Source organism: Hyla sarda, chromosome 3, assembly GCF_029499605.1.
Source record: "Hyla sarda isolate aHylSar1 chromosome 3, aHylSar1.hap1, whole genome shotgun sequence".
Taxonomy (NCBI): Eukaryota; Metazoa; Chordata; class Amphibia; order Anura; family Hylidae; genus Hyla; species Hyla sarda.
Genome location: NC_079191.1, coordinates 139,402,627 through 139,426,473, shown reverse-complemented (window position 1 = coordinate 139,426,473; position 23,847 = coordinate 139,402,627). Strand labels below are relative to the sequence as shown.

Sequence of the window (23,847 nt, the reverse complement as noted above, 5' to 3'; positions counted from 1 at the left end):
TGTTTCTTTTTTATTTTATTACCAATTGGGCATTAATAGGCATACATCTTGGAGTTATAATAAATACGGATCTGTAAGAGCCCAGATGCCTACATTAGCGGGGGAAGTCATCCGTCAGTACACCACAGCCTCTTTCACGTGTCACTGCTGCGGCCTGACAGCTGCTTTACCCTTTCCATTTAATAGATCAGTAAATCTTTCTCCAGCTTGTTTCTCATGAACCTTGAAGATTAATGGTTAACTAGTTTAAGTCCGTCTATTTCTAAAGTTGGTGGCTGAAGACAAGTGAACTGAAGTTTTTCCCCATATTTGACATATAATATATGTGGTATATGCGATAGATAAAATGTATGTATTTTGCAAAAATAACACACTTTTTTTTGAAGTTTATCCATGCAACAAATTTTTCCATGCAACTGCAACTAGATATATAAAATACACTAAAAACAGTGTGTGTAGCATTTTTCTTGCCTTTTGGGTCCTTGACCTAATTTTTTTTTCAAAACATTGTATGCATTCTCATTGGTTCATATTAATGACATGTCATTAACGTAAAAAACTCCACAAAATGCTTTTAAAAGGATGCAGAAAATATGGCTTTTTTTTTACAAGCAAAAAACACAAAAAAAAACCTGTGATGCATAAAAGGCATTTTGACTTTAGAAAGGGGAAAGATAAGATCCTGGTTAGTGAAAAAAAATGAAGCTACACTATATTGACAAAAGTTTTAGGATACCTGCTCATTACATTTACAGGGACTTGCTATTGAGTTGGTCCCCTTTGCAGGTATAACAGGGAAGACTTTCTTTAAGAATTTGAAGTGTGTCTGAAGAACTTTGGCCCATTCATCCAATCCAGGGTTGATGAGGTCAGACACTGATGTGGGATGAGGAGGCCTTGCTCACAATCTCTGATTAGAGGTAGAGGTCAGAGATCTGTCTGGTCCAGTCAAATTCTTCCACACCAAACTCACCCAACCATACCTTGCTTTGTCTACTGGGACACAGTAATGCTAAAACTGAAAAGGGACAAACCTAAACTGTTTTCACTAAGTTGGAGGCTTACAATAGTCCAAAATGTGTTACCATGCTGAGGCATTAGGGTTTCCCTTCACAGAAACTAGGCCAACCACTGAGAACAACCTCATGGCATTATCCCTCCTCCACCAAGCTTCATTTGCCAAACCTAACCTAACCCTGAAAAAGAAGTTAGTCCAGTGGTGGCGCTTTACACCCCTCCATCTGATGCTTGGCATTGTGCTTGGTGATGTAAGGCCTTGGATGCAGCTAAACTTTAGTTTAGACTTTAATACCAGATAATGATTGCTGTGTCCCTAAACGCTTCTAAAGTTGATTGCCTCTGCGACCATTCCCCACGCCCATATTCCAAACTCAAAGCTGATCAAGTCCCACCTAGACAGCTGCTCCCATAGCTACAGGACACAGTGGTGCTTACTCCTGATAAAGTCCATGAATACCATTAAAGGTTTTATCCAGGAAAAAATATATCAACTGGCTCCAGAAAGTTAAACAGATTTGTAAATTACTCCTATTAAAAAATCTTAATCCTTTCAGTACTTATGAGCTGCTGAAGTTGAGTTGTTCTTTTCTGTCTAAGTGCTCTCTGATGACACCTGTCTCGGGAACCGCCCAGTTTAGAAGCAAATCCCCATAGCAAACCTCTTCTACTCTGTGCTGTTCCCGAGACAAGCAGAGATGTCAGCAGAGAGCACTGTTGCCAGACAGAAAACAATAACTCAACTTCAGCAACTGATAATTATTGAAAGGATTAAGATTTTTTTTATAGAAGTAATTTACAAATCTGTTTAACTTTCTGGAACCAGTTGATATTAAAAAAAAAAAGTTTTCCCAGGAATACTCCTTTAAATGGGTACTCAAATGGAAAACTTTTTTTTTAAATCAACTGGTGCCAGTGTCACGATGCCGGCTGGCAGGAGGTGGATCCTCTGTGCCAGAGAGGGATTGGCGAGGACCGTGCTAGTGGACCGGTTCTAAGACACTACTGGTTTTCACCAGAGCCCGCCGCAAAGCGGGATGGTCTTGCTGCGGCGGTAGTGACCAGGTCGTATCCACTAGCAACGGCTCAACCTCTCTGACTGCTGAAGATAGGCGCGGTACAAGGGAGTAGACAGAAGCAAGGTCGGACGTAGCAGAAGGTCGGGGGCAGGCGGCAAGGTTCGTAGTCAGGGTGGATAGCAGAAGTTCTGGTACACAGGCTTTGGACACACAAAACGCTTTCACTGGCACAAGGCAACAAGATCCGGCAAGGGAGTGCATGGGAGGAGGTCAGATATAGTCAGGGAGCAGGTGGAAGCCAATTAACCTAATTGGGCCAGGCACCAATCATTGGTGCACTGGCCCTTTAAGTCTCAGGGAGCTGGCGCGCGCGCGCCCTAGAGAGCGGAGCCGCGCGCGCCAGCACATGACAGCAGGGGACGGGAACGGGTAAGTGACCTGGGATGCGATTCGCGAGCGGGCGCGTCCCGCTGTGCGAATCGCATCCCCGACGGCCATGACAGTGCAGCGCTCCCGGTCAGCGGGACCGACCGGGGCGCTGCGGAGAGAGAGACGCCGTACGCGCTCCGGGGAGGAGCGGGGACCCGGAGCGCTAGGCGTAACAGTACCCCCCCCTTAGGTCTCCCCTTCTCTTTGTCCGGTAACTGCCTCCCCTGGGATGAGGACACCGGGAAAGGATGGAGGGATTCCTCAACGGCAGGCAGTACAGCAGGAGTGGGAATGGGGAGGGAGGGCAGAGGGCGAGGCCTGGCACGGGGCAGTGCGACACCAGGACGAGGGCCATGAGGAGGCACCGAGGCTTGCCTGACTGGACTGGGAGGGGGGGAGAGGCACTTCTTAAGGCGGGCAGAGTCCATAACGACCTTAGGGAGACCGGATACAGGAGGAACCACAGGGTCACGGCAGGGAGTACTGGGAACCGGTTTAAGGCAGTCCTTGAAGCAAGAGGTACCCCAGCTCTTGATCTCCCCTGTGGACCAATCCAGGGTTGGGGAATGGTGTTGAAGCCAGGGTAGTCCAAGGAGAATTTCGGAAGTGCAATTGGAGAGGACCAAAAACTCAATTTTTTCGTGATGAGTTCCGATGCACATTAGGAGGGGCTCCGTGCGGTAACGCACGGTGCAATCCAACCTGGCTCCGTTGACCGCGGAAATGTGGAGTGGCTTGACAAGACGGGTCACCGGGATGCGGAATTTATTCACCAAGGACTCCCGAATAAAATTCCCAGAGGCACCAGAGTCCAGGCAGGCCACGGCTGAGAGGGAAGAGCTGGCTGAAGGCGAAATCCGTACAGGCACCGTGAGACGTGGAGAAGCCGACTTAGCATCAAGAGACGCCACACCCACGAGAGCTGGGTGCGAGCGTGCGTTTCCCAGACGTGGAGGACGGATAGGGCAATCCACCAAAAAATGTTCGGTACTGGCACAGTACAGACAAAGATTCTCTTCCTTACGGCGATTCCTCTCTTCCAGGGTCAGGCGAGACCGATCCACTTGCATGGCCTCCTCGGCGGGAGGCCTAGGCGCAGATTGCAATGGAGACTGTGGGAGAGGTGTCCAGAGATCTAAGTCTTTTTCCTGGCGGAGCTCTTGATGCCTCTCAGAAAAACGCATGTCAATGCGAGTGGCTAGATGAATGAGTTCATGCAGGTTAGCAGGAGTTTCTCGTGCGGCCAGAACATCTTTAATGTTGCTGGATAGGCCTTTTTTAAAGGTCGCGCAGAGGGCCTCATTATTCCAGGATAGTTCAGAAGCAAGAGTACGGAATTGTATGGCGTACTCGCCAACAGAAGAATTACCCTGGACCAGGTTCAGCAGGGCAGTCTCAGCAGAAGAGGCTCGGGCAGGTTCCTCAAAGACACTTCGAATTTCCGAGAAGAAGGAGTGTACAGAGGCAGTGACGGGGTCATTGCGGTCCCAGAGCGGTGTGGCCCATGACAGGGCTTTTCCAGACAGAAGGCTGACTACGAAAGCCACCTTAGACCTTTCAGTAGGAAACTGGTCCGACATCATCTCCAAGTGCAGGGAACATTGCGAAAGAAAGCCACGGCAAAACTTAGAGTCCCCATTAAATTTGTCCGGCAAGGACAGGCGGAGGCTAGGAGTGGCCACTCGCTGCGGAAGGGGTGCAGGAGCGGGCGGAGGAGATGATTGCTGCTGAAGTTGCGACTGAAGTTGCTGCGCAATGGTGGACACTTCCGACAGCTGGTGGGTTAGATGGGCGATCTGTCGGGATTGCTGGGCGACCACCGTGGTAATATCAGAGATATAAGGCAGAGGGACCTCAGCGGGATCCATGGCCGGATCTACTGTCACGATGCCGGCTGGCAGGAGGTGGATCCTCTGTGCCAGAGAGGGATTGGCGAGGACCGTGCTAGTGGACCGATTCTAAGACACTACTGGTTTTCACCAGAGCCCGCCGCAAAGCGGGATGGTCTTGCTGCGGCGGTAGTGACCAGGTCGTATCCACTAGCAACGGCTCAACCTCTCTGACTGCTGAAGATAGGCGCGGTACAAGGGAGTAGACAGAAGCAAGGTCGGACGTAGCAGAAGGTCGGGGGCAGGCGGCAAGGTTCGTAGTCAGGGTGGATAGCAGAAGTTCTGGTACACAGGCTTTGGACACACAAAACGCTTTCACTGGCACAAGGCAACAAGATCCGGCAAGGGAGTGCATGGGAGGAGGTCAGATATAGTCAGGGAGCAGGTGGAAGCCAATTAACCTAATGGGCCAGGCACCAATCATTGGTGCACTGGCCCTTTAAGTCTCAGGGAGCTGGCGCGCGCGCGCCCTAGAGAGCGGAGCCGCGCGCGCCAGCACATGACAGCAGAGGACGGGAACGGGTAAGTGACCTGGGATGCGATTCGCGAGCGGGCGCGTCCCGCTGTGCGAATCGCATCCCCGACGGCCATGACAGTGCAGCGCTCCCGGTCAGCGGGACCGACCGGGGCGCTGCGGAGAGAGAGACGCCGTACGCGCTCCGGGGAGGAGCGGGGACCCGGAGCGCTAGGCGTAACAGCCAGAAAGTTAAACAGATTTGTAAATTACTTCTATTAAAAAATCTTAATCCTTCCAGTACCTTTTAGCTGCTGAATACTACAAAGGAAATTATTTTCTTTTTGGAACACAGTGCTCTCTGCTGACATCATAACCACAGTGCTCTCTGCTGACATCATAACCACAGTGCTCTCTGCTGACATCATAACCACAGTGCTCTCTGCTGACATCTCTGTCTATTTTAGAAAGCAGAAAGCAGCATATGGTACCTTTCTGGCACCAGTTGATTTACCTCTTTAACACATCCAAGAAATAAAGAGAGTGCACTAACCATCCAGATGCTTGGTCCGATGAACATTTATCAGGTCACAATGACACTAACAGTGCAACGGCCATGAGACGGTCAAACAGCAAACGGGGGTGTAACTTTGTGCGACTGTGCCGTTTTTTGCTCCATCTCATGTCCGTTGCAAGCATCTGAATGGTGAGTGCCCTTTACATTTCTTGAATGTGTTGATCTCTCACAGTTGAATATGGGAAATCTAGGAGGAAAGACATTTCATGAACTTAATACTTTCAAAATTGTGTGTAAAGGCTGACTGCATTGGTAGGGGCTGGTTTGTATACACTTAGAACAATGGGGCACAAAGGGGTACTCTGGATAGGAGATAAGATGTCTAGTGGCAGAGTACCCCATAAATGAAACAAATGATTAAGGGGGATGCCCCTAATATTTTGGTCCATATAGGGGGAGATTTATCAAAACCTGTCCAGAGGAAAAGTTGCTGAGTTGCCCATAGCAACCAATCGGATCGCTTCTATCATTTTTCAAAAATGAAAGAAGCGATCTGATTGGTTGCTATGGGAAACTCAGCAACTTTTCCTCTGCACAGGTTTTGAGAAAACTCCCTTATAATGTATATTTTACTGTATTTATTATATTTGCCTGTACCATTGGTTTATGCAAAGTTTGAGGAAACATCAGTGACCATTTCATAGTAATAATAAGGCTCAAAAAAGTTTTTTCCCAGTTTTAGATTAAAAATGCTTAACCTCTTTATATACAATAAATGAAACGTTATAACATTTTCTAATATACTTTCAAGTCCTCACCATTTTCAAGATATTTGTTTGCTATCAGATGTTTGCAGATAAAATTGTATCCAGTCTCGGCACTCCTCTGTGAACTGAATACATCAGCGGCAGCTGATCGACTCTCTCTGATAGGAACTAAAATGAATCAGTCCAGAATCTCCTAGACCAGTGGTCTTCAACCTGCGGACCTCCAGATGTTGCAAAACTACAACTCCCAGCATGCCCGGACAGCCGTTGGCTGTCCGGGCATGCTGGGAGTTGTAGTTTTGCAACATCTGGAGGTCCGCAGGTTGAAAACCACTGTCCTAGGCTGAGACAATTGTATTCACTTCTCAGTTGAGAGCGGGACTAGCTATGTATGGGTTTTCAGCTACAGGCCTGTCTGTCTCACGCAAGTTTTATTGATAATATAATAAGGGTCAATATGACGTCAGAATTTAAAGGGGTATTCCGGGAGTTTTTTTTATTTGACTATGCTACCGGGGCTGTAAAGTTACTGTAATTCATAATATAGTGTCTGTACCTGTGTGTGATGGTTTTCTCACAATTTTTCTGTGATTTTCACCCCAATACAGTGGTCCCTCAACATACGATGGTAATTCGTTCCAAACAACCCATCGTTTGTCGAATCCATCGTATGTTGAGGGATCCGTGCAATGTAAAGTATAGGAAGCTGTACTCACCTGTCCCCGCCGCTCCGCACCAGGTCCTCACCGCTCCCGCTGCTGTTCCAGGGGCTCCCGATGCTGTCCCGCTGCTCCGGTGTCTTCTTTGCGATCTTCCGGTGTCTTGCGCATCTTCTGCAGGGTCCGGGCCTCGCTTTCAGGTGACGTTATTACGCTGCTGCGCCGGCTCGGCGTGCGTAGTGACGTAATAACGACACCGGAAAGCAAGGCCCGGACCCTGGAGAAGATGCGCAAGACACCGGAGGATCGCGAAGTGGACCCGGAGCAGCGGGAATAGGTAAGCGAACCTGCCAGGGATGCTTAAACTGCTATCCGACAGCAGCTTAAGCATTTTGCGCTGTCGGATAGCAGTTAATGCGATGGCCCCGACATATAAAAGCATCGTATGTCGATGCTGACATCGACATGCGATGGCCTCTGAGAGGCCATCGTATGTCGATTTTATCATATGTCGGGGCCATCGTAGGTCGGGGGGTTACTGTATTTATTTTTAACAGCATACAAAATGACTGCTGTCTCGGATTTTTCCCAGCTTGCATTGCGGTCGAGACCTGACTCACTAGTCAGCTGATGACAGGGAGCCTGTCTGCTTCAATGGGTGGAGGGATCAATCTGCAACTAATGCAACAGCTGTAGGCACCCTGATTGAAAACCACAGGTCTGCAGCTCATTTATGTTTCAATGGGTGGGGTAGCTGATGTGTGGGAAGGTCGAAAATGGTATCATGGGATTTGTAGGCAAACAAGAAAGCTGAAAACAGGAAATACAAGTTCACAGAAAGCTAGCCACAGTGTTATAGTAATCTCACAGCATAGCCATTTAGCCCAAGAGAAGCGCAGATCCTTCCTAAGCATGTCCATAACTGTCTGCCAGGTATGTACTAAAATCACCTTATGCTGGATAACCCCTTTAATCAGTATCACACCTATATTTCTATACAATAAATCAGCGTGTCCCTAGTTGTTTGAAAACTACAACTTCCAGCATGCCTTGACAGCCGAGGGCTGTTTATGTTTATGTAAAGAACCTAAAGTGAAGGATTGCTGAAGTTTCTGTTATACCGCATACTACAAGTGGAATGTATTGCTATATGTGATTTATTAGAATAAACTAATGACTGCTGAACTGTGACATCTTCCTGTTTGGGTCTGTTTGCTTACTGATGAGACTGTCTGAAGGGTTCCGTTCTACAATAGCAATCTGTGTTTTTACCATTTAAAGGAAATCTGTCACCAGTGTCACCTGCACTAACCTGTCGGTACCGACAGGTAGTGCAGGTGACACTGATGACAACGGTACTCACTTTTCGTCCCGTTCTGTGGCGGGGTTCTCCGGTAATCTTTGCCGTTAGCTCCAGCTCCGGGCCCCCGACTTGGGGTACGGGTGGAGCTTAGTGATTTCACCGCTAGAGATGAGTGAAGTTACAGTGATTCGATTCGTCACAAACTTCTCGACTCGGCAGTTGCTCCCTTTAGCCTGCATAAATTAGTTCAGCTGCTGTTCTCTAGCAGTGGGACCCAACAGGGAGCCGCAGCGGTGACGTCACTAAGCTCCACCCATGCCACAAGCCACTGTTGATCTCTGGTGGGTCTCGCAGCATCGGTGACTAGAGATGAGTGAAGTTACAGTGATTCGATTGGTCACAAACTTCTCAGCTCGGCGATTGCTGACTTTAGCCTGCATAAATGAGTTCAGCTTTCAGGTGCTCCGGTGGGATGGAAAAGATGGATACAGTTCTAGGAGAGAATCTTCTAGGACTGTATCCACCTTTTCCATCCCACCGGAGCACCTGAAAGCTGAAATAATTTATGCAGGCTAAAGTCAGCAACCGCCGAGCCGAGAAGTTTGTGACCAATCGAATCACTGTAACTTCACTCATCTCTAGTCACCGATGCTGCGAGACCCACCAGAGAGCAACAGTGGCTTGTGGCATGGGTGGAGCTTAGTGACGTCACCGCTGCGGCTCCCTGTTGGGTCCCACTGCTAGAGAACAGCAGATGAACTAATTTATGCAGGCTAAAGGGAGCAACTGCCGAGTCGAGAAGTTTGTGACAAATCTAATCACTGTAACCTCGCTCGACTCTAGCGGTGACGTCACTAAGATCCGCCCGTGCCCGGAGCTAGAGATAATGGCCAAGTTTACCGGAGATCCCTGCCATGGAACGGGACAAGGTTAGTACCGTTGTAATCAGTGTCACCTGCATGATCTGTTGGCACTGACAGGTTAGTGCAGGTGACACTTGTGACAGATTTCCTTTAAGTCATTGGAAAGGGATTCTGCAGTTTGACATACAGTAGCATTAGTTTTCAGCATCCGTTAACGTATGTTGATCTTCCTGTTCAAGTGTATAAAATGTGTATGTTGAGCCCAACCTTATATGTATTGTATACCTAGTATATTTTTAGGTTGCTACATTTAAAGGGGAAGTAGGCAGTGTTCGGTATTCATGGATACTAATGAGAAAGGCTAAGCACTGATTCTATTCATGTGGAATTCTCCTCACTTTCCAGGCAATCAGCTCAGATACGGGATCGACAATTACCTTCTGGATGATAGATACTGGAAGGAAGATCAAGCAGTTCTCTGGCTGTCACGGCAATGCGGAAATTAGCACCATGGCTTTAGATGCAACCGAAACAAGGCTTTTAACAGGGAGCATTGATGGAACAGTAAAGGTGAGCAGAACGTGCTTTAGGGCCTGTCATGTTAGATTCTTGGAGGGGTAATATCCACTGAAACAGTCCACACAGAAAACAAGTGAAACATACACGCAGTGAAGGGGCTACCTTCTCTCCCCCCCCCCCCCCCCCCATGCATTCAATGAAGTTTGAACTTTGCTAATCCACTTTATATAGGCAAGTCACCAGTAGTTTACATATAAATGTCAGGAACACGTAACAAAACCATCCTTTACTCCGGCAGCTTCTCCTTGTACTGTACACAGAAAAATGTAGTTATCAAATAATCACCATAGCGAACCGCTCCTGCTCCAGATAGTTCCCGACACAGACAGAAGTGAGCACTGAAGCAGAGAGCACTGTGGTCAGAATAGAAAGAACTATACAACTTCCTCTTGAGCAAGTGATTTACAAATCTGTTTAGATTTCTTGCACCAGTTGATTTGAAAACTTTTTTTTTCCCTCTGGAGTACCCCTTTAAGAGCTGTGTTGAAAAAAAATTATAGGTCTACTTTAAGCCGCTGTTACAGCAAGGCATTGACTGCTGAATAAATATATGATTATATTTATAACAAACAAAGCTAGAGTGACAAATGATGGTACAATGTGTGATGATGTTCTATCTACTCTGCCATAGGTAAATGGGTTTTAATTCTTTAGTAAAATTCCTTCTATATATCAGGTTGATACCTCTATTAAAATTTAGCATTAAAAAAAAATGTAAGTGTTAGGCATGAATCCTGACCTTGTCAAGCCCCTATCTCAAAAGGCTTACAGGCTCTCCGGCATGCTTTAATGAGTTTGTAGGAGGGGGAAGATGCATGTAGCAAACTTGATGTTTTTGTAAAACAAAACAGCCAATAAAATCCAAAGGCATCCTAGCGTTTCACCATTCTAAATGTAAATGACGCACACAAAGCAGCAATCTGGGTTGTGTAAAAGGTTCAGGAGGAAATACACCATTGAATAACGGCCACACCAATGTAATAAAGGGTTTCACAGCATGTAAAATGGCAGAGTAAATCACATTTATGCCATAAAAAAATGACACTTTCCTTTACCTAAAAAACTGAACAAACAACTAACAAAACTTTTATTTAAATTCTCCATGTATTGGTTGCAGAATATATATATATATATATATATATATATTATTTTTCGTATAAAATGCATATAAATAGTTAATGGCATGTCAAACATTTAGATTTACAGATAATCAGAACCTGAAAATGTACAAAGTACAAAAAATACAAACCTTATTAATGATGTATAACATTATTATGTAGACCAAAAGACTGATACTAGTAAACAGCCGGTCGGCTATAACCGCAATAATATGCGTCTCCCTTATGCAGCTTCCACTGATTGGGGATACACTTCGGACGGACTAGTGGTGCTCAATTCTACAGAAGATAGTTCAATTGACAGTCCATACAGTAGTAAGAGGTGAAGAATGGCACTCACCATTGTCCGTTTTCTTCTCTTTATTTTATCCAAAAGTGCAGGTATACATTCGGCATTTCACCCAGCATGGTGCGTCCGCACCATTCTGGGTGAAATGACGAATGTATACCTGCTCTTTTTGATACAATAAAGAGAAGAAAACTGGAGATGGTGAGTGCCATTCTTCACCTCTTACTACTGTATGGATTATTGTATAGACATCAAGCATACAGTACAGCAAAGCCATATGTGGCATGCACTTAGAGGAGTATACCTCCATTGCATAAAAAAAAAATGCTGTAAATCCCAGAATTTCATATGCATCACTAGGCAGAAAAAAAATCTTTATATATAAGAAATGCATGAAAGTACAGCATTGGCCTATAGACTTATATTGGTACTATATTATGGATCCATATCACACATAGAACTAGGGAAGGATATCATAGAAGAGCAGATTACCTACGGTAAGGGGAACAGCACTAAGCTAAATGCTTTTGTTACTTTGTTTTAGTGATAGTGTGGGGGGAAGGGGGGGGGCAGCACCCTAAATAGACCACATGTACTCAAGCCACAAAGGGTTCCCCTAACCTTTCAAAATAAGCATGCCAGAAGCGGGGGTACCTAGAAGAAAAAACAAAGTTTGTCGAAAACAAAGGGTCTCACCCAATCCAGGTAGTCCTCTGGTGTATATAATCTGGTTCTACATCCAGTAAGGGTTCATGGTGGTCCAAGACAGAGGGAAAAAGCTTGTATAAGGGATACTGTGACTCGCACTACTAATCCCTATTGATATAGGGAAATAGAGCTACCCCTGATTGCCCAGGAACTGTTGTGGTACTTGCCTTAAAAAGGGTGACACCTTGCCTTAAAAAGGGGTCTAACCCTGAAGTTCCCTACAGTAACCAACCCTATGTGTGTTTTCCATCTTTTGTGGATTCTTTATGGGTTATAGAGTAGGGTGCTGTAAACCTCGCACTGCCGGCTATTTATAATCTCAAACAGAAAGGGGTAAATAGTGCAAAAAAAAATTAATCAACTGTTTTCCATAAAAATAAACATAGTAATATGAGTTTAATTGGTTATCACAGGTCTGGAGTGGCATGAAGGGAAAAGTGTAGTCTTTAATGGCAGAACATGCAGGTGCAACAAGTGTATGGCCCTTACACTTGCATGTTCTGCTATGGCCATATGCTTTTGCTCCTGCATGTTCTGCCATTGCAGACTACACTTTACCTTGCACGCTACTGTGGAGTTAGAGATCTTTTGACTGCTGGCAATAACAGTTCTCCTTTCGTTATTATGTTTTGTTCAAGATATGGGATTTCAATGGTCATTGTCACCATAAACTAAATGCTGGAAGAGACAGAGCAGTGGAGATTTCTCAGATCCTGGTGCTAAAAAGAACTATATTGGTGGTCGGATGGGAAAGGTATGTGCACTGCAGAGGTTCACCGCTTTGGAAAATCCTTTCCTTCCTTGTCCCTTGACAATTAGCCGAGAATCCGTAAAAAATCCCCCCCCCCCCATGTTAAATTCGAATTACCTAATGGGGTACATGAAACTTGATTTTCTAAACTGGACAGCCCATTTTAGTTTATGTTACTAACCTATCAGTAGATTATTATTGACAAATTCATTAGTTGATAAGAATTAATTTAAAAATATTGATTCTATTTGATTCATTCAAACTTATTGATTCCCTTTTAATCCATTGACCGAGACTCATAGTGACAACTAAACCCACCCGATCAGATCAATAAATGCTGCCGAAATGTAGGGAACAGAGAGCAGCGGACATCAATATAATGGTGAAGGTAATGATGGGTGAATGATTGGTCATTCCATTTACAGTTACATGATTGCGAGCTGCTCTGTGTCCTACATTCAGATTGTGAGGTCAATTCCCTACGACAATGACCCCTTTTCCTTCCATAGCTAGGGAAATAAGTTTCCCTTCTACTGACTCCTTCTCAGTAATGACTGTCTGTCTAAATTGTTCTTACTGCCTAACTCCATCAAAAACCTGACAATTTAGGTCTCCATGAATCACCCTTAGGAAAAAGGAGCACTGCAGCACTCTTCCGGTCCAATTCACTTTTTATTTACAAACAGGTGCGATACCAGAGGCAACAATTGTTTCGCTAGTCTCCTAGCTTTTTTACATCCTCAGGTCTCCATGAAGTTAATGGAGTGTCTGACTAAGAGCTGAAAATGGCATAAATAAGGAAAAATAACATTTTACTCAGCTGTAAATTTACCACTGCTCTGGTGTTTCCTGCCGGGCCCGTAGCCATGATGTCATGCATGTTATCTCTGGGGCCAGTGATTGGCTTCAGCTTAATTTTTCCAATATGATGCTTTCCGATCCTGCTTCTTGGCCACATGACTAGTGTTGTCAGGTTGTGATTGTACTCATCCCTAATTTACTGCTGTGTGGGCCGGAAGCCAAATTCTTTTCGCATCGCTATGAAACTCATTTTGAGTGTCCTATAGAGAAGTGACTTCTGGTCCACACAGCAGTAGATGAAGGAGGAAGACAGTCCTAATGCTGGTCACGATGGTAAAAATCGGAACTGTAACAGCATCATATTGTGGAAATATCTCTACCTGGTAAGAAAAGAATCAGCACAGCTGTTTATTTCTAGCATGTTACATGTGGGCAGTAAAAAAAAGAAATTGCCTTGAGTGCTGTTTTAAGAATGGGCAACCTTTTTAAGCACAAGTACTCATTACCTCCAACAGTCACAATCATTGTCTGAGATACGGAGTGCTTCTCTACAAATAAGAGTTTCCTATTCAGTCATTGGTTTGTATTTTAAAACACATGTAAAAGTGTTCTTGCAAGCATTATTGTTTTTTTTTCAAAGGTGTGTTTACTGCCATTATTTATATAGTGGAGTTTTGTACAAACATTTAATAAATTCTCTAAGGAATTCTAAGGGAAAACACCAGAAAAAAAAAACCTTAATCCTTCCAATACATTTTATGGGCTGTATACTACAGAGGAAATGCTTTTCTTTTTGGATTTCCCTGATGTCACAACCACAGTGCTCTCTGCTGACCTCTGCTGTCCATTTTAGGAACTGTCCAGAGCAGCATATGTTTTCTATGGGGATTTTCTCCTGCTCTGGACAGTTCCAAAAATGGACACCAGAGATCAGCAGAGAGCACTGTGGTCGTGACATCAGAGAAATCCAAAAAGAAAAGCATTTCCTCTGTAATATATAGTCCCTAAAAAGTACTGGAAGGATTATGATTTTTTAATAGAAGTAATTTACATTTGTAAATTACTTCTATTAAAAAATCATAATCCTTCCAGGCAACTTTCTGGCACCAGTTGATTAAAAAAAAAAGGTTTTCCACGGGAGTACCCCTTTAAAGGCTTGTTTCGGCCATAGCTATTGATGGCCTGTCCACAGGATAGGCCATCAACAGTTGATCAGCAGCGTGCCAACAACCAACATAAACAGTGTATGAGAGCAATAAGCCTCAGTTCCATATACCGATCTCTAGAATGAGGCAGAAGAAGTGGGAGGTTGTACTCTTCACTCCCCAGCTCACTGCCTTTTCTTTCTTCTTGCACAGGAAAAGCTCCAAAGATGTATAAAAGAGCTCATTTCAGACAGAGATCGCAGTGAGCTTGTTAGGGAACTTTTTCTTGGTGGGAGCTTAACATTCAGACCCCGACTAATCAAAACTTTTATCATGTCCCACGGAGATGTCCAAAGTTAAACTACTGACAGGGAAATTTAAGCCCCACTGGGCTTGACTAAAAGCTCTCTCCCTATTTGTGTATCGGTAGAGACCTTCCAGTTAAGTCCAACAGGATGGAAAGAAGCTGTAGTGCCAACCTCCTTGACTCATTGACCTAATCCTGCCTCGCCTGTATGACATGATGGGAAAGATTTATCAAAACCTATGAAGAGGAAGAGTGGCAACCAAACCGATTGCTTCTTTTATTTTTCAAAGGCTTCAGAAGGAATCTGATCGGTTGCTATTGACAATTGTAACACTCTTCCTCTACACAGGTTTTGATAAATCTCCCCCTTTCCCATGTGTGTGAAAAGTAGAGTAAATCATAGTGCTTTGTAATGAGCAACCTTGTGCCTGTTAATGCTGCCTGTGGTTCAGGCAGCATGACGCAGCTGATAGGTTCCCTTTAAAAGGGTACTCCAGTGGAAAACACTTTTTTTTTTTTAAATGAACTGGTGCCAGACAGTGAAACAGATTTGTAAATTACTTCTATTAAAACATCTTAATCCTTCCAGTACTTATCAGCTGCTGTTTGCTTCACAGGAAGTTGTATTCCTTTCTGGAGTACTTTTAAGTCTGACCACAGTACTCTATGCTGACACCTCTTTCCGTATCAGGAACGGTCTAAAGCAGGAGAGGTTTGCTATGAGGATTTGCTTGTACTCTGGACAGTTCCTGACATGGACAGAGGTGTCAGCAGAGAGCACTGTGGCCAGACTGGAAAAAACTCCAGAAAGAAATACAACTTCCTTTGGGGCATACAGCAGCTGATAAGTACTGGAAGGTTTAAGATTTATAAATATAAGTCATTTACAAATCTGTTTAACTTTCTAGCACCAGTTCTTTTGAAAAAATAATAATAATAGTTTTCCACTAGAGTACTCCTTTAAATCACAAATGCAGTTGGGTGCACTTGAGGACTACAATTGAGAAACCTGTGCCTAAGAAGGGTATCTTGTTGCTTATGGGCCCCAATGCAAAATCTGCAACAGGGCCATATGTACCAATTATAATACTGGTCTCTTATGGGGCAGATGTGTTTTGGGGCCCCCTTAGGCACCAGAGCCCCGGTGCGACTGCATCCTCGGCACCCCTATAGCTACCCCCCTGGTTGGCCTACATCAGCTTGTAATATGAAAATGCAGTAATCTCCAAGATATTTCTCTCCTTGCAAAAAATAAAATAAAATATAAAAATGGCAGAGATTTGATCGCATACACAATATATACTTATATCTTTTTTTTCCCCCTCTTTAAGGATAATTACAGTTTTTCGACTGAACACTTTAACCCAATACCTTGTTCAGCCTACCGAGTGGAAAGGAGGAGTGCAGCACCATGATGATATCCTATGTGCGGCCTTCTTACCACCACAAAGCCTGGTCACAGGTAAAGATTACAGCACGTTGTTTGAATGCGATTTGAGGGGCTACTTTATAGCCCAAGGTAGAAGAAACCTAACCATGTGAAACAGTGGCCCTCATTTACTAAGAGTGTTGTGTAGGTTTCTTTGTGGGCTTTAATTCCCTACAATTTATTTTCCACTGTATTTACTAAGGTTTCCCTACACTTTCCACTTTCCCTACACTTTCCTTTTTTTACACATGCTCTGATCTGTAGGGTTTTCCTCGGCTCAAATCCACCACATTTTATGTGAAAACCTTAGTAAATATATTGAGTTTTTGTGAAAATGTAGGGAACACGCCCCTTTTTGGAGACTACGCCTCCTTTTTCGGGTTTTCTTAGCAAAACGGAGGCCCTCATTTTCTATTGCAAACCCGACATGTTTTGTCGGGTTGTGCGCCAGAAATTTTGTCTGCGTCAGATTTTGCGCCAGAATTGAAAAAAACCCCGACCAACTCTCCATTTTGCTACGAAAACACGAAAAAGGGGCGTGGCCACCTGGAAAAGGGGCGTGTTCCTGACATTTTCACAAAAACCCAACATATTTACTAGGGTTTCCACATAAAATGTGGTGGATTTGAGCTGAGGAAAACCAGACAGATCAGAGCATGTATAAAAAAAAGCAAAATGTAGGGAAACCTTAGTAAATACAGTGGAAAATAAATTGTAGGGAATTAAAACCCACAAAGAAACCTACACAACACTATTAGTAAATAAGGGCCGGAGAGTTAGTCGAGGCTTTTCCGATTCAGGCGCAAATTCTGGCGCAATGCGACAGATTCTGGCGCACAACCCGACAAAACATGTCGGGTTTGCAATAGTAAATGAGGGCCAGTATTTCTTACCCTGCGTTCCTCCAGCTGTTGCAAAACTACAACTCCTAGCATGCCCGGACAGCCGGAGGCTGTCCGGGCATGCTGGGAGTTGTAGTTTTGCTACAGTAGGAAACACTGATGTAGCGCTTACAGGCATTTGCTCGTACCATCATAGAACAACCCATGTAACAAAGCAGCAATCTGTCCAACAATCCCTATGAAGGTTTTTAAACATTCATTAAAGAAATCTTTCAAAGGCAGAACCTTCCTTTAAGTTGGCTACACGTGTAAATGAATCATTCAGCAAGTCCATAGATCGCAGCGTATGTAGCCCTGGGGACACTATACACAAATACGCTGTAAATTATTAATAATGCAGCACTTACGCTGAACCCTATGCTTCAAGAGTTTTCAATGTCCTATCGAAGAATGTCGCCGGCAACGTGGCAGCTCTCCAGTACCCGATACCAATCCGTGATTGGTAACACAGGAAGGTTTTTTTTCCTATCACAATCTAGTTTAGAAGGTAAAAAAAAAAAAAAAGTTCAATAATAAAATCTTTCTGGAAATCAGAAATGTTCATGCATCGCTGCCGTTCAGTGAAATTACAGCTTTTAGCTAATGAATGTATTTATATATGACAGCGAGGTAAAATATTCCCTGGCACTTTTCAGCACATAATTCCCTAAGAAATTAAATGAAAGTGAAGAAGGTTTTAGGGTTTGGAGACACAAAGAATACATTATTTTCCATCCAAGTCAGTCGCTTCTTTTATCTGCAGGCTCTAAACAAATACAACACTCTTCAGAAAACAAAAAAGACGCAGTAATGAGAAAAAGCAAATTGCTTGTTAGTCGCCAAATTATGAAGATGAGAAACCTAGATCATTCCATGAGGACGTGCGGCCGGATATTGCCAAATCTTTCGATGTAGGAGACAGTTGGAGTTTCCATGTAAAGCTAAATCCGCACCATGACGTGGGGCTACATTGCTGTTGTACGTCAAAATACCTTGAAGGGTAGAAATGGAGTGCATCCACAGCAAATTTCACTCGATGCCAGTCACTAGTAAGAACCTATAAAGCAAAGAAAAAACAAGGATCACACAGGCAGGGCCGGTGGAAGGATTTCTGCCTAAACAAGCCAAGCTCCATTTTGGCCTCTCGCCCCCACCCCGCCCGGGCGGCGCCAGCTAGCTGTTGCAAGTCTACAACTCCCAGCATGCCCTTACAGTGAAGACATGCTGATAGTTGTAGTTGAACCAGCTAGTGGGTAGGTGGATGGCTGGGAAGGAAAGCCGGCCAGCTCACAGAAATATGAAAGTATGGCAATGTAAAATGGAATTTCATATTTCCTGCCTGGAGCCAAGAATGAAATGCTGAAAAAAACATGTGCGCATGTATCTATCTATATATATATATAAATATATATATATATATATATATATATATATATATAAAAATATAAGGAGCAAATATTACCTTACGTTATTGTAACCCGACCAGATCGGGCATACTGAGACCAACAATACCAATAATACTGGTATACCAAGATAAATATTACCAATAATACACTTACATAAGGGACAAATAATACTGCCACACAAGGACCATTGCACCACAAAGTGACTAGTGACTGGACAATTCCAGTATACTGTTATTAAATAAAATCCACTATTTACAAACCAAGATTCTCCAACTACCCCCCCCCCCCATACAGTGACCATATAGAGGTATATACCAGCTGTATACATGTTTTGTATACCATGTAAGTGATTATATACAGGGCCATATAGAGGTATATACCAGCTGTATACAGATCTGTATACCATATAAGTAATGACAGTTAAATTTAGGGACTCACAATCTTTTCTGATGAGCGGCGTCCTCTTTCCTTTTCTTCTCCATCCGTCTCAGACCGCCATGATGTCTTCTCCCAGCCAAAACTTCATCTCTTCAGCATCTACGGGACAAACATGTTAGACTCCAGTGCCCTCCATTGCCAATCCCCCCTTTTCCATTTCAATTCCACCCCCTACTGTACCATTTCAACCCCCCCCCCCTCGGATCCCCTCAGTGCCATTTCAATACCCCTTCTGATAGGGGGGGGGGTGAAATGGCATAGGGGGATCAGAGGGAGGATTGGGAATTGAGGGGGCCCCTCTGATCCCCCTTTGCAATTTTAGTTACCCCCCCCTATGCCATTTCATTCACAATCCCCCCACCCCTGTGCCATTTTAATTACCCCCCCTTTGATCCCCCTGTGCTGTGCCATTTTAATTACCTTCCCAATCCCCCTGTGCCATTTAATCAACCCACTCCTCTCAGCCAATTTATTAACCCCCACTGCTGTGCCTTCTCCCCATTTAAAACCCCTCCCCCTGCTGTGCCTCCTTATCATTCCTCTTCCTCCCACTGCTGTGCCTCCTCCTCATTCATCAAATCCCACCCAATGCTGTACCCCCTCATCATTCATCACACCTCAATCTCCCCCTCCTGTGCCTCCTCATCATCCCCCCTGCTGTGCCTCCTTAACACATTTATTACCCCTGGCCACACACTGCTGTCCCCCCTCATCATACCCCAATCCCCCCCCCCCCGTGCCTCCTCATCATTCATACAAACACCCCCTCAACCTTCCCATCCCCCCTGTGCCTCCTAAACATTCATCACCCCCCCCCACACTGCTGTACACCCTTATCATACCCTAATCACCCCCCTCCGTGCCTCCTCATGATTCACCCAAACAATCCCCTCCTCTGTGCCTCCTCAACATTTATCACCCTCCCCCCCACTGCTGTACCCCCTTATCATACATACCCCGGTGCCTCTTCATCATTCATCTAAAACCTTCTTTCTGTGCCTCCTAAACATTCAACACCCCCCCCCCCCACACACACACCCACTGCTGTAACCCCTCATCATTAATTTAAACACGTTCCTGATGGACTCCCGCCGCCACTATGCCCCACTTACCAAATTAATGTGCATTGTACACCCCAAGGCTGATGGCCTCTTCCGTCCTGCACCCATTCTGTACTACAGTGGTTCGACTTGGACCAGTTCTGACAGAGGGGGGGACAGCTGTGCAGCGTAGCTCCGTCACGCTCAATGGACACCTGGACTCCATCTATAAGGCCGCTTCCACTACAAAGCCTGTAAAGTAAATTAAAAAAACACAACACTTTTATAAAACTTTTATTTGAAAAAACATTCCCCCACAAGCTCTCGGTAACCATTTTATTAATATTAAACAAAAAATAAAAGCTGGTCATCATAGTTCACCAAATCTGAAGTTAGCCACAGGATACACGGATCTGAAATGAGAAGGAAAACAAAAAAAGGGTTAGTACATTTAGGGGGAAAAAGTGGTTAAAATTTTTTAATATACACACATAGGGGGCTTGTTATGGTCACGGCAGGTGGTGGATCCTCTGGGCCTGTGTGGATGATGACGTGAGCCGTGCCAGGGAGCGGAGTCTAAGGTGCCGCTGGTTTTCACCAGAGCCTGCCGCAAAGCGGGATGGTGTTGCTGTGGCAGGTGGCCCCAGGGTCGCTACCCCTGGCACGACTCGTCCACACTGGGAGGTGGCATGGCACAGAAGGAGACTGGCAGGATGTGGCAAGATGGCAGTAGGTCAGGGCAGAAACACAGGTGCAGGGTTGGAAGGTAGCAAGGAACAGGTACACAGTAACAGAGACACAGAACTTTCACTATAGCAATAGACAACCAAAGATCCGGCAGGGAACCAAGGGAGGAGCTGATATTTAAGGACCAGGGTGCAGGTGTAGACATTTGACTTAATGAGCACTGACCCTTTAAAAGTGAGAGCTCCAAGATGAGACCGTTCTCCCGGATGATGAGGACGTACAGAACAGTCTTTGAGAAAGTGCTCAGGACTGGCACAATATAGGCACAAATTCTCATAGCGTGGACGGGATCTTTCCTGCTACGTTAAGCAAAAACGGTCCACTTCCATAGCATCTTCGGCAGTAGGCAAAGTAGACCGTAGAGGTGGATGTTGGAACACGGGTGCCAGACGAGGTAATCGCTGTGTTCGGGTAGGTTCTTTTTCCAAAGGAAGTTCTTCTTGCCTCTCGGCAAAACGCACATCTATTCGAGTGGCTAAAAGGATGTTTGCTCAAGTTAGTCGGAGAATCTAGTGCAGCCACTTTAGCACACTCCATCGGGAACAGATCCGCCATGAGTTCAAGATGGATAGAATACTGTGTCATAAAGCCTCTACACAGCTTGGGATTTCCGTCATACTTAGAAGGCAAGGACAAACAAAGCTTGGTCCCAGGAGAAGCTGCAGACACAGGAGGAGGCTCAGGAACAGGTGGCTGCTGCTGTTGTTGCTGCTGAGTGGCAAGGAGCTGTTGCACCATGGCAGTGAGTTGATTCAGTTGTTGCGCCTGACGGGCTAACTGCTGCAACTGTTGAGCCACGACATTGGGAAGATCCGATACATCTTGCAAAGGCACCCCAGCGGGATCCATGGCTGGATCGTACTGTTATGGTCACGGCAGGTGGTGGATCCTCTGGGCCTGTGTGGATAATGACGTGTGCCATGCCAGGGAGCAGAGTCTAAGGTGCTGCTGGTTTTCACCAGAGCCTGCCGCAAAGCGGGATGGTGTTGCTGCGGCAGGCGGCACCCAGGTCGCTACCCCTGGAACGACTCGTCCACACAGGTAGCTGGGAGGTGGCGTGGCATTGAAGGAGACTGGCAGGATGTGGCAAGATGGCAGTAGGTCAGGGCAGGAAACACAGGTGCAGGGTTGGAAGGTAGCAAGGAACAGGTACACAGTAACAGAGACACAGAACTTTCACTATGGCAATAGACACCCAAAGATCTGGCAGGGAACCAAGGGAGGAGCTGATATTTAAGGACCAGGGTGCAGGTGTAGACATTTGACTTAATGAGCACTGGCCCTTTAAAAGTGAGAGCTCTGGCGTGCGCGTGTCTGGCCAGGACGAGGATGTTACAGGGCTAAGTAGTTAGTATACTTTGCAATGTCTTCAAAAATATATTCCAATGTACCTGTGGCACACCCGTCCTCTGTCAGTGTAGCAGTGGCCCCATCTTCTCCCTCCCTACCCCCCCCCCCCCCCCAAACTCACAGTGTACGTTGGTTGCACAATACATTATATAGATTAATGAAAAGTTTAAGTAAAAAGATACCATTCCATTCCATACCATTCCCGCAAAAAACAAACCCAATATTGCCCTGTCAACAGAAAAAAGTAGTGGCTCTTAGAAGACGTTAAATTGGCTACCCCACCTTGACAGTAGAACATTATCACGGGCCTTAGATAGTAAGCACACCATGACCTACTATTATGTCATGGTAATTGCATGATTATTACCACTGTGCCCTTTTGATCAACACTAGTAAGAGCATGTGTTCATGGGCATAAGACCTAAAAGTGATCAGATAATATTTTCATGTACAGTAACTGTATATGGGCCCCCTAAATCAATTCCCCTGGGTAAATTCCTGTCATGCACCACCTATCTGGTGTGTATCAAAGTGCTTCTGTTTTCTGCTGACACTGCATTTAGTGCTATATTTAGAGTATCCCAGATTTATTCTGCCGCACTAGAATTGAAGTAATATCGTCCCCTGCAGCATATCACTTGTGTCACTGTAGTAAAAGAAAAATAGCAAGCAAAGGTGCTTCAGAGGGTTGTATATTTGTAAAAGTCAGAAAACTGACACCAGAGGGCAATAGCTTGTGTGCTCACCTTTTCATGTCAAGAGCTTTTATTAAATAAATTAATCATTGCAGGAAGACTTCTTTATTTGCCAATGGATTTTTATTGGGAGCTCAGGCCAGAATCAAGTCATTTTTTCTGGTATATAAATATCAGTTTTGTCATTTGATTCTGAAAATATAAAAAGTTGCAGCTTCAGAACATTTATTGATGTCTTACAATTTTTCCCAGGTAGCTATGCTGGAGAGATGGTTGTTTGGAACAACAATACAGAAAACGCTTCCAGAAAACTCCATCCAGATCCTTCTAAAGCAATAAAGTCAAAATCAGGTAAAAAGCTAATTAAAAGCAAATACTAGAGAGACAGCATAAAAGTTATAAACTAGATAAAGAAATATGCTGCAGTGGATGCTGGGGCTGTATTACAATCCTGTTTACAGTGTGTAACTTCAGACATTAACATGTCCAATCCATATCTTAGATGTTTTGGGCGTTCTTCTGGCCTGATTCTTCGAGATCATTCACTATTAGGCATGGACCTGTGTCCTTCTCTTCATCCTATTCTCTGTACACATACTTCCACTACTGCGGATTACATGACTTACCTGGAGTTCTCTGATTCGCTTTTCACAGTCACTAGATATGTTTGCAGTCCAGAGAGTTTAAAGGGGTATTCTGGGTTCATACATCTTATCTCCTATCCAAAGGATGGGGGATAAGATGTATGATCGCAGGGGTCCTGCTGCTGGGGACTCCCACAATCTCGGTGCAGCCACCAGCATTCTGTGCCGGGCGCTGCCTCCGTGACGGGGACGTGATGTCATGGGCACGCCCCCCCCCAATGACATCACATCATGCCCCCTCAATTAATGTCTATGGGAGGGGTCCATAGACATGAATGGAGGGGGCGTGGTGTGACGTCACTAGGGGCATAGTCGTGACATCACGTCCCCGTCTTGAAGGCAGTGCCCGGAACAGAATGCCGGGGGCTGCACCGAGATAGCGGAGGTCCCCAGTAGCGGGACCCCTGCGATCATACATCTTATCCCCCATCCTTTGGTTAGGGGATAAGATATATAAACCCGGACTACCCTTTAATAAGAAAAATGCAAAAGAAGAAACATATGACATTAAAATCAAGATTCTTTCTTTTTTTCCTTGAAGTCCTCTGACAACACCCCTCATCACCCCTCTTCCCCTTTAGGGTTCCTTAGTAATGGGTGCT

At 45.0% G+C, this 23,847-nt stretch overlaps 1 protein-coding gene across 2 annotated transcripts in view; it reads left to right on the top strand.

Moving 5' to 3' along the window:
• The window catches only part of WDR49 (WD repeat domain 49), a 117,938-nt gene that overhangs the window by 37,688 nt on the left and 56,403 nt on the right, over positions 1-23,847 (top strand). For both annotated transcript variants that reach the window (XM_056565094.1, XM_056565093.1), the window contains 4 exons: positions 9,323-9,487; positions 12,250-12,365; positions 15,947-16,077; positions 22,854-22,952. In XM_056565094.1, the coding sequence (XP_056421069.1) occupies positions 9,323-9,487; positions 12,250-12,365; positions 15,947-16,077; positions 22,854-22,952 (511 nt within the window). The remainder of the gene's footprint in view (positions 1-9,322; positions 9,488-12,249; positions 12,366-15,946; positions 16,078-22,853; positions 22,953-23,847) is intronic.